An 11,482-nucleotide genomic window follows, 5' to 3' on the forward strand; every position below is an offset into this window, starting at 1 on the left:
ACACTTCAAATGAAAAATGATGTGGAATTTACCATACTACCACTACCTTCTTTCCACGCCAACCCATTTGGCAGTCATAAATAGTCACCAAAACCACTCTCACTTTTCACAGTTTTAAAACCCTTCTCTTCCTTCCTTCACTTCCTCAAACCCAAAACCTTCTTTTCAATTTTTCCATCAATATTAAAACACCATGTCTTCCTTCAAGACCAAATACCAAGGTTTGTCTTACATGCCTTAGAGGTTTCTCACACCAGGCTTTCTTTTTTTCATGTTGTGCGTGTTGTTTGCGTTGAACAATGGTGCTTATCTACTATGGGTCTGATCTGATTTTGTCTTCTGGGTATGACGATTCAGATGTAAAAGTTTGATCTTTTCTATACCCTGCTTCACATTTTGGCAGTCTATGACAACTAAATAAATCTATATCTATAGATCCAAATTTCGTTCTGTCTTTGAGTATCTTTTTTCTTATGGAAAAATTTAAAATTTTGTCCATGATTGTGTTTTCTGATTGGAATTGAGAGCAACCTTTGAATCTTAGTTCGTCGAAAAACTTAAGAATTTGATCTTGTTGGGTGTGTGTTTGTCTCTGAATTGTCGTGTGATTACTATTTTTACCGTTCTTTGTATTGAAAGGTTTTGGTTGGGATATTCTTTGTAGTCTGAAGAAACAAGATCAGTCATCGAAGTATTTCTTTTTTTTGGTAATTTTTTGATTTTGTTTGGGCTTAGTGATCCTTCATGAATTTAGATCTTTGTTATTGAATGATAGCGTTGTACAAATCTCTTAAATCACACATAAACACGGTTTCAAGGTTAAAGATGTCATTTCATTATTTTATATTAAAAAATATCAACTTTTTTTTTTTTTAAATTGAGGGAGAGCCCCTGGAGACACTTACACCCTCTAGATCCTTCATGCAATTCTATAATATCGGATTAATAAAACTGATTTCGGTTCGTTTTTTCTATTTTTATTCAATAGAACTACTTTTATCGGTTTACATTTTTTAAACAATTTATTTTATTCTTTTTAGGGAGTTAACTAAGTTCTTAGCTATGTTGTGTCTCTTAACTCGTCTTATGAATGACGTGTCTGGTATCTAACATGTATCCCATACCGAGTGTAACATGTATACCGAAATTCGTACGTTATATGTAAGATATGTCATGTTTAATTTGAAAAATAATTTTTTTTGTCTTTCTCATGATTTTAATATTAAAATAAGAAACAAATTTTAAAAGATCACTACTTCTCGTTTTTTGGATATTAAATTTATTTTTATATTAATTGACAATTTTAAATTTAATATATATATATATATATATATATATATATATATATATCTTTTTTAGATATTAAATTCATTTTTTATTAATTGACAATTTTAAATTTAATATATATATATATATATATATATATATATATATATATTTATTTATTATGTCCTGTGTTCTACATTTGTTCCCGTATTTTGTGTCTGTATCCGTATTGGGACAACATAGGTTCTGAGAGATGTTTATTCTTACATGACTTCTCTTCCTAGCTTATTCATGTGAAGTTGAAGTGAGATTATTGTACTGTGGTAATGAATTTACATGAATTGCAGATGAACTCATTGCCAATGCTGCTTACATTGGCACTCCGGGGAAGGGTATCCTTGCTGCTGATGAGTCAACCGGTACAATTGGCAAACGTTTGGCCAGCATCAGTGTTGAGAATGTTGAAACAAACAGACGTGCTCTCAGGGAACTCCTATTCACGACACCTGGTGCTTTTGACTGTCTCAGTGGTGTCATATTGTTTGAGGAAACTCTATACCAAAAGACAGCTTCAGGTATTGTTCACAGTTTTGTAATTTCAAATGATGCATTACTTGTATCTGTAACAAACATGCTGTTACATCTTTATTAAGATTATCTGTCTGCTATTAGTATATAGCATTACTCTTTTCAGGTTTTCTTCAGTTTCTGAACTTTTATCATGTAATTGATTGCAGGAAAACCCTTTGTAGAGTTGTTGAAGGAAGGTGGTGTTCTTCCTGGTATAAAGGTTGACAAGGGCACTGTGGAGCTTGCCGGAACTAACGGTGAAACCACCACTCAAGGGTTGGATGGGCTTGGTCAGCGTTGCCAGAAGTATTATGAAGCCGGTGCCCGTTTTGCGAAATGGCGTGCTGTGTTGAAGATCGGTCCAAACGAACCGTCTGAGTTGGCTATCCATGAAAATGCGTATGGTCTTGCTCGATACGCATTGATATGCCAGGAGAATGGGCTGGTGCCTATTGTGGAGCCAGAGATTCTTGTGGATGGACCCCATGACATCAACAGATGTGCTGCAGTGACAGAGCGTGTTCTTGCTGCATGCTACAAGGCACTGAACGATCACCATGTTGTGCTTGAAGGAACTTTGCTGAAGCCCAACATGGTGACTCCTGGTTCCGAGTCTCCAAAGGTGGCCCCAGAGGTGATAGCCGAATACACTGTTGCGGCGTTGCAGAGGACTGTTCCTGCTGCAGTTCCGGCTATTGTGTTCTTGTCTGGAGGGCAGAGCGAGGAGGAGGCAACCCTGAACCTGAATGCCATGAACAAGTTCCAGGGAAAGAAGCCGTGGTCTCTTTCTTTCTCTTTTGGAAGGGCACTTCAACAGAGCACTCTGAAGGCATGGGGTGGGAAAGATGAAAACATTAAGAAGGCTCAGGATGCCTTCATTGCCAGGTGCAAGGCAAATTCAGAAGCAACCTTGGGAACATACAAAGGTGATGCTACCCTTTCTCAGGCTGCCTCTGAGTCTCTCCATGTCAAGGACTACAAATACTAGAAAATGGTGTTGGCTTCCATTGTTGGAGAGAATTTTGTACTATTGGTTTCTGCATTTTGCACTCTAGGTTATAGGTTATAGGAATAATTGCACCAACCTAAATTGGCTTGGCATCGTTGCTTCTCGTGTTAGTTTGTGTCCCTTTGGATTTCTATGATTGAGTTTTGTATTGGGAAGAAGTTTCGTTTTATGTTTCAATGAGATTGGGTTGTGAAAAAGCATTTTGCTTCCACCATGTTTGCATATAAAACTGTGTTTGCCCATGATAGTTACCCGATTAGAGTTTAGTTGTTTTTTCATGAATTATGAGGAATTTTTCATCATTAAAATTACGTTTTAATTGGGAACAAAAGATAATTATAAAATTATTAGTACAATTAAAAGTTATTTATGTCATAATTAATTCAATCAATTAAAAAGTAACTTGTATCATATTTTAATTTAATTTAAAAAGATAATTTGTGATACTTAATTCGATCACTATCAATAGATGTTAATATTATTGCAATAAATCAATTTCAATTAAATATGGTAGTTTGTATTACAATCTGATTACTTGCTACTAATAAATGATACAATAATTCAAGTCAGTAAAAATAGTATATAGAATTAACTAAAGTGATAATTCTACTTTTTCATGTATATTTTCAATGGTGTCTTTTGGATTATCTAAGCCCGAAATCTTTTGGAACAAGTTTTCTTTGGAATAAGATTTTTAAAATATAAAAAATATTTTTCAAAATAAGTTTTCTAAGATAAATTTCCATATCAAAGTTTTCCAGAATATATGAGATAGTTTTTTTTTTTTAAACAAACTTTTCGAAACAAACTTTCTAATATAAGCTTTCCAAACCCTACCTTTCTGGATTTTGAATAATCCAAAAATATTATGGATTGAATGTTACAAAAGTTTTCAAGATTAAGCATTCCGGAAAGAGGAAAAGCTACATGATCAAACGCAAACCCAATAATAGCAATGCTAGTAGTTGAGGCAACGGCTTAGTACAACAAAAAGAGGTATTTTAGCGATTTTTCTTCCTGTTATTGTGGAGGTGCAGATAGCGATCATGGGGTACAGGAAGCTAAAGAAAACAAATTGGACGTAATACAAGAGAATACATGGCCCATGGTAGTTTCGAGTGTTTGGGCTTTGTAATAGTGAAACGGTTCCTTGATACTGGCATTGCTATGTAAACCCATCCTAGTAAAGAGAATCGCAAAGTCAAATATGGATCCATGAGCCCCATTCAAGCGCAATACTTTGTAACTCAGCCAAGGTCCAACTTTCTGCACCCCACAATTCTCTTGAACACCTCTCATGCTGGGTTTGTCGAATGTAAAATATATAATTCAAAGATAGTTTTCATCTCAAAAGTTTAGTCAGTGCATACCGAGTTTGATCAGAAAAATTTCATATGTATGTATCAGGAAAAGTTATTTACATTCACTGAATTCCTCTGTAATTTTTATGTTGACCCCCATTATTTGATCTACTTTCTTAACCATACTTAGTTGTGACATATATAACTTTTTGCTCTTTTCTTCCTTAACTCTCTCCTTTATCCACCCTAAACAATCCCATTTTGAGAAATGGAAAGGGGTATGGACATTGATTAGGTATTGTACCAGATGTTCACTCAACCATGCACCCTCTCTAACCCTTTTAAAAAAAAGGAAATGGAGAAACGGTAAAGTGTTGATCGGGGAAAAGAGTTATGAATTGTAGTGGGTAGGATAGGGTAGTTATATTTGGCCTAGCCTACTAATGAACTTTATATAGACACCAATGTATGAGGAAGCATTTCCCTCTCGCAGGCATTGAGAAGTCAGAACCTGATTGCGTATTTTTAACTAAGGGTGAGATCGATAAAGCTTACCTTTTACAGCCCTAAATAATTAAAAGCAGCACCCGAAGGCAGAACTTGCTGTGATGATTCTGGACCAGTACATAAACCCTTTTTTTTTTTTTTCGTTTTAGTTTTTGTTGAGGTGCAGTGTGCAGCTGAGTAAGTGGTCACGTCAGGGGTATCAGAGAAAAAAGCACATTGTTATATTTATATAAACACTTTAATTTGCCATCATGTTTCCATTATTGTACAGGTGATGCGGTTTTGGTGCCTTTGACCACCCAATTACTTAACTGTCTCTAAATAAGCGTGAAGACAAAGCAAGGAAGAAGGTTGAAGAGAGAAACCAAAGTTGTGTTATGTTATGATAAGGACTGCCAATATGTCTCCCCAACCCTTGCATTTGGTTTTCCTTTAGCAGGAAACTTCTTTACTCTTTCCCAGGTACGGATACTGTCTGCCCAGGAGCGTAAGATGTATCAGTAATATTTATGTAATGCTTATGCATATATGTATGTATCTCTGTAGTAGTAGCGATAATAGTGCCACTACCACATACCCTCACTATGCAACAAAATACTTACACTGCAGATAAGACCCTCTGTACATCTCATGCTACTGTCACTCACTTCTCCTACAAAAACACTATCAAACAATTTTTATTTTATTTTTTCATTTTCACCTTCCAATGCCACTACACGCAACTCGCAATCTACCCTTTTAATCTTTATTATTATATATATCATTACTACTTTAGTCAGCACTGGCTTATGAGCAATTAAGCATGCTTGAATGGAAGCTTAATTATTGGATTGGATTTTGAAGTGGAGTCTGCTGAGTTCTATGTCAACTTGTTATATATATGTTATGTATAATTGTTTTGTCATGCAAAAAAGGAAGAAAATACCACAACAGAGGTCAATGCACTGTTGTCAAGGATTTTGCTTCTCTCTTTGCTCCATATCACAACCAACCAGGACCACACAATAAAACTAAGAGCTGAATGGCTATAGAGAATTCCCGTGCAGTTACTTGCTGGATAACATTTATTGATCCTTCTGTACAAACCAGCCAATGGTATGGTCACGTTAGTGACCTATCAAGCTAAATAGTACAAACATGTTCTACTACAACTTCTAATATATATATATATATATATATATATATATATATATAAAATATATATTTTGATGTTAGTTGAACGTTTCTGTATCCGTTCACCTTTAACACAAAATATAGCTTTAGACCGCGTGCAATGGAGGAGTTTCACAGTAAAGGTTTGATCGGGTTGGGGTTTCGGTTCATTGTGGTTAAGTAGGCCAAGCAACAGAAAACATCGCTGTTATGAAATGCTTTTTTCGAATCACTAGGGTCAGTGTGGTTGTGAAAAGTTGTGTTGTGATAGTTTGAAGACGCTATGGATTTAAAATTTATTATGGTCGATGCAAAAGAATCCTTTTTTCCAGGCATAATAATGTATTTCATTTTTATAATCGTTTAGAGATTCGATTATACAAATATGAAACACTTTCTTTAGTTTAATGTGCCCCAATAGTAGTGCGCACGCGAGGCTGCAATATAACCTAGCTCAGTGACAACTCTAAAAGGTTTCTTATTATTTATCGGCTAATCAAATCATATTAAATTATTTATTAATAGGTTTGAGTTCACTGATATGCAAAGTAAAGTGAAAAAGAAAACAAGAAAAACACACCCTATTAGAGTTTGATAGTTTAGTCCCCTAGTCTGAACCAGCAGAAATGCTGCTCCTTTGATTCGAAAGATGCCTTCTCAAAGAAAATCAGGCCTTTTCTTATGCTTGAAACAATTAATATTCCATGCTTAAACAATATCCATCAATACATCACTTTCTCCTCCTTCATAAAAATATTGACTAATAAATAAAACCAAAGAAATTGCTACCTTAATTACAGTCTTCAGTACACAAACAGATAAGGCCCGCACAGATAAAATATCCAAAAATTACTTGAAAAAAGCAAAAAAGTGGAAGATGGGTGTAGGAGGAGAGAAAGACGGTGACCGAGTGGTGATATAAACATCATTGGAAGATGCAACATATGAAGTAATACAATTGCAAACTCCACTTGCACGCATAAAAGAAAACCTGCTTCAAGAGAAACTCACCTGAACTAGTGTCAAATTCACACCCCAATAATTCAGTGATATTTGTCAATGTCTAGTCTCCCTCATTAAACTTAAGTACGGGACTTGAACACATTATTTTTCACCTTGATTCCCATAAATATAATAAGATTGACCACTTTATCATCATCAGTGCCTATACATAAACGACCCTCATTAGTTAGCTCTTGCTTACATAACGGGAGATCGTCTCAGATAAATGGCTGTGAAATGTTCGTGCCTGTTATGAGTGTCAACCTTATTTCCATCTCATCACTGGTTTTGGCTTGCTTTATTAACCTTTAAGCTATAGTTCTCCCACAAATTTGCACCCTCAGTCATCAAGAAGGGAAAACAGTTATCACCAGCAACATTTGAATTTGAAGGCGAAGAACCATCATTTTGCAGCCTCCTCTCGTGCCTTTGATCATTAATATCACAATAGGTTCCTCCTTGGTTATACAGGGAAGACTGTTCGCTGTTATCGAAGTAGAAACAACCTCTAGAGTCTTCCTTGCGCTTCTTGTTTCCATCTTTAGCATTCCTTGCGTAGTTTCTGGTACTTTCCCATTTCTCTTTGAACACTAAAGCACTCCTTTCGTAACCAAAACAAGCCATTTTGGTTGCTATTTCCTCCCACATAAACTCTTCTGAACACCCACTTTGCATATACCTTGTCTCCATCTCAGCTCTCAACTGTTGAAGCCTGGTAATCTCAGATTCTGGCCAGCTTTCAGCACCTCTGGCAGTAGTACTATTTAGTATTTCACTCCCATCTTCATTCAGGTTTTCGCTGTGGTTCTGAATTCCAGTTACCATTACACCCTCAGGAGATTGAGTACTCTTTATCATCTCATTTCCTGTTAGTTTTTGTAAGGCCTCCATTAAAGCAGCATCCCTGGCTTCAATCCATGCTCTCTCTTTAGCCCAAAATTTGTGTTCCCTCTCCAACCTTACAGCTTCTTGTCTCCTCCACTCTTCTTCTCTTAGAACCCTCTCCTTTTCTTTCTGCTCCAGTGTCTTGGTGAGTTTATCCAACCACTCCTCTTGCTTCTCCACCAGCTTCCTCATCTGCGAGTCAATGAAGTCTTTTATCTTCACCTTCCAGCTTCTTCCGCTCAACCTCTTTCTCCTCTTCTCCGTGGAGTCATTGTCCTTGAGGCCCCCAGTGCTATTCTGATCGTTGTCATCCGATGATGACGTATCCAAATCAGTGGAGTTGGTGAGACTTAGGCTATCGCAATGCTTCTGGGAGTGAAACATTTCTTGATTTGTTTGAGAAGGGTTGTGGTTGTTTGAGTGGAAACGAAGGCTGCCACTACCGAAATTGGTTTCTGGTACCGAGGTTTGGTTACTGTTTTCGCCATATAAGGCTTCAAGTTGACGAAAGAACCTGTAATGCTTCCCATCCTGTCTTCCTGCTTTTCCCTCCTTTGTCTTCTTGTAATATTTGTACAGGTTCTCAAACTTCTCCCGGCACTTCTTCCCGCTCCTTTGATATCCATGTTCTTCAGACATGATCCTTCAACATTAACACAAGAAACAAAAATGCCAAACTGAGCTCAACGTAGGTGATGGAACATGGAACCCTAGTCTGAGCTGTGAATGATGTGAGCGTTCATAATAATAATAATAATAATAATAATAACAATAAAAAGCTACCCAAGGTCATGCAGTGACGTTCGCTACGGTATCATAGCAACCTAGTTTTAGCAAACGAGCATTGGAATGGGTATAGAAATATGATTCATTGAATGAAGAGCCTGCGGTTGATGTCATCCCACGAGATAAGAGCTAGAATTAAAAATAGGCAGCTCCAAAAGGTTCCGAAAGTTGAATGAATTTTGCGTAGGGAAAAACTAGTATTAAAGGGGAGGCTATGACTTGCACTTAAAAGAGGCTAGAAATTTCTAAAAGGGAAAAGGGACAGTGGTAGAGACGTACTAATCTTGGTATATGAACTCAAAGCACTTCGAAGTACACGATCAATAATCGAAAATTGAGTTGTATATAGTATGGTCACCTCAAACAATTAGTGGCATATTATATTTCTATCAGAGTTTCCAGAAAGTAGTGTCACCACCACTAGTCACCCAATTAAAACCGATTAAGTGCAGTGGTGTTAACAGGAAACCGTCAAGAAGGTAGTTACACAGATATATTTAAATTTAGCTGTTTGTTTTGTCCACTGCTTTTCTTGTTTTCATTATTTTTTAATTTTCAATCCCAAAGAAACAAACAAACAAAGAATTATGATTTTGAGATGTTCAAGTTGAGGAAAAAAAAAGGTTGAAAAGAGAAGCGAGGGAGTACTGTTTTGAAACAGAAGAAAATAAAAATGGTACCTACCTAGAAACTTCATCCCATAGGGGACCCTTTTGATTAGCCTCTTTGAATTTAGAGTCGAGGCGAGATCTGATCTCAAGAAGAGTGAGTGTCTCTTGTCTGGGCCATCTTCCAGTGGAGGCGTCTCCACCGATGCATCCTGCGGTCTCACCCTCTAAGCAACTAAGCGGTGGAGTGGAGGCACTAGTGGTGGTGGTGGGAGTGGCAGCAGCGATGCTCGTGTTGTTATTATTGGTGGCGGAATCGGTGGAGGCAAAGTCATGAAGACACCGGGGCATTATGTCCGCCACTTGACGACCAAACATCATCATCTCGAAGTGCTGCGAGGGGGCCAGGTTGGGGTGGCCGGCGGGGAAGAGGTCCGGCTTGGGCTGCGGCGGCATGGTGGGGAAATGGGTGGACCTCGGGCCGTTCATGAGTTGCCTGAGATCAGTGATGGCATACTGTTGCTGGTGGTGGTGGTGCTGTTCATGGTGTTGATGATGATGGTGATGATGATGGTCCTCCATTTCCATATGAGAAGGTTAGAAAGAAAGAAGAAAAAGAGTGAGAGAGAGAGAGAGATAAAAGGTGAAGGAGAAAGGATGATATAGAGAGGGAAGAGAGTTAAGCGGCAGAGTCGGATCCTGTCGTCCACGAAAAAGATCAAAATTTAAACGCAGAGAAATGGTCCCATGTCTGTGTACAAATGTATGCGTGTGGTGTATGGTGTACGACACTACGAGAGATATTCACTTATTATTCAGATTGAAATGAAATGAACTCTTTCTCACACTCACTCTCTCTCTCCTTCTCTGTTTAGTGTTAGTAATAGTAATAGTATTAGTGTGGTGAGGTAATGTGTTATCTCTCTCTCCATCGCTTTATGCTGCTTCCTTCTGTGTCCTTCTTCAGTACAGTGAGAAGGGTGGGGTTGGAGTGTTTCTGGGAGTAAGCCCTAAACCCATCAACCATACAAAACCAATGTTAATGTGTATAGCTTGTATTGCTGATATTATTTATTATATTTATTATGATGATGATGTTTGATTGCCTAATGAATGCACGACACGTGGTCTAAAGTGAAACGACGAATGGAAGACAGCCGAGTTTGTCTTGCTGACGCGTGTATAGTGTCTCCGATGCTACCTTTTTGACTTTTGGTAGTGATTCCATACAACAACATTAACGTGTTCCCTTCTCTTTTATGTTGAATAATTATATCTTATGTCATTTCTAGTGTTAAGTTAAAATCCATAATTTATTACAAATTTTTATTGCATTATGCTGATGTCGTATACAAAAAGAAGCCTTAAATTTTAGACCTGGAGTTTAACAAATATTTAAGGGGTAAAAATTTGAAATATAAATAATAATTACAAAAAAAGTGTAGTTTTTATAATATTTTTATATTATTAGAGAATGCTTTTATATTTTATAATATTTTTATATAAATATTTTTATATTTTTATAGTATTTTTTACAAAAAAACCGGTAATAATGTTTTGAAATTGATTCGGCATAACAGGATGACCTTATCTCACATTAATTTAGGGTTGGATGAATAAATTATCACGATATTGGTTTATAACTATTTACATATAAAAATTAATAACTTTGTTATCTTTATTGTACATCTCTAATATGATATCTCACTACATCTACATTTTACAACCTAATACTATCATATCATTATAGATAAGTTTATTAAAGTCTCTATAACACTTCTCTAGAAGAGACTCAATTTAATCAATATTTAATCTCATAATTCATTTATATTATAATTTTTTTTAATTATTCACTTACTAATTTAAGTGTTACAGTTTTATTTATGGAACAACAATAATAAATATAATTAAAGAGAGGTAATAGGGTTGTCCTTAGGGATGACAACATGACGGACCGGATGGATTTCATTATCATATATCTATTTTTATCGAAAAAATCCATTTACATTCTCATCCCCATATCCAAATCTAACGAGTATTAAATTTCTGTCTCATCTCCATGCCTATCAGGTAATTGGTATATACTCGTACTCATACTTGTATCCGTTTTCTTACTGTTTCAATATTAATTAATTTTAATAAATTAATAAAAAATTAAGATAAAGAAAACATAATATTATCAAATATTTAATATCAAGAGGAGTGTGGTTTCTTCAATATCAAATATTTATAAAGAAATTATATTATTATATACATTTCAAATTAGAATAACACATAAAATTTCATGAGAACCAAAACATCTAATAAATTTGCAAACATTAATGAATTGTACTTAATTGACTATGAATATATTGATAATTTAAAAGGGGATGAGGTATGGCGGGTATGGGGATAGG

At 36.0% G+C, this 11,482-nt stretch overlaps 2 protein-coding genes across 2 annotated transcripts; one reads left to right on the top strand and one right to left on the bottom strand.

The window, feature by feature from the left end:
- LOC114193013 (fructose-bisphosphate aldolase 6, cytosolic) lies at positions 1–3,069 on the top strand. The gene is made up of 3 exons (XM_028082701.1): positions 1–221; positions 1,614–1,841; positions 2,004–3,069. Exons 1-3 carry the CDS (start codon positions 194–196, stop codon positions 2,822–2,824), a joined length of 1,077 nt encoding a protein of 358 aa, XP_027938502.1. The 5' UTR covers positions 1–193; the 3' UTR covers positions 2,825–3,069.
- Positions 3,070–6,474: 3,405 nt separating this feature from the next.
- Positions 6,475–10,109, bottom strand: LOC114187297 (trihelix transcription factor PTL). Its single transcript, XM_028075514.1, has 2 exons — positions 9,163–10,109; positions 6,475–8,335 (listed from the first exon to the last, which is right to left on the bottom strand). The coding sequence occupies exons 1-2, from the start codon at positions 9,672–9,674 to the stop codon at positions 7,087–7,089; spliced, it is 1,761 nt and encodes a 586-aa protein (XP_027931315.1). The 5' UTR covers positions 9,675–10,109; the 3' UTR covers positions 6,475–7,086.
- Between the last annotated feature and the right edge of the window lie 1,373 nt (positions 10,110–11,482).

The sequence above is a fragment of the Vigna unguiculata genome, chromosome 1 (assembly GCF_004118075.2).
Source record: "Vigna unguiculata cultivar IT97K-499-35 chromosome 1, ASM411807v1, whole genome shotgun sequence".
Taxonomy (NCBI): Eukaryota; Viridiplantae; Streptophyta; class Magnoliopsida; order Fabales; family Fabaceae; genus Vigna; species Vigna unguiculata.

Bases quoted from the DNA above. Each gene is read 5' to 3' on its own strand.
- LOC114187297 (XM_028075514.1), bottom strand. From the start codon at position 9,674: ATGGAAATGGAGGACCATCATCATCACCATCATCATCAACACCATGAA. The intron at 8,336-9,162 runs GTAGGTACCATT...TTAATGTTGAAG, and splicing joins CTATGGGATGAAGTTTCTAG to GATCATGTCTGAAGAACATG.
- LOC114193013 (XM_028082701.1), top strand. From the start codon at position 194: ATGTCTTCCTTCAAGACCAAATACCAAG. The intron at 222-1,613 runs GTTTGTCTTACA...CATGAATTGCAG, and splicing joins CTTCAAGACCAAATACCAAG to ATGAACTCATTGCCAATGCT. The intron at 1,842-2,003 runs GTATTGTTCACA...AATTGATTGCAG, and splicing joins ATACCAAAAGACAGCTTCAG to GAAAACCCTTTGTAGAGTTG.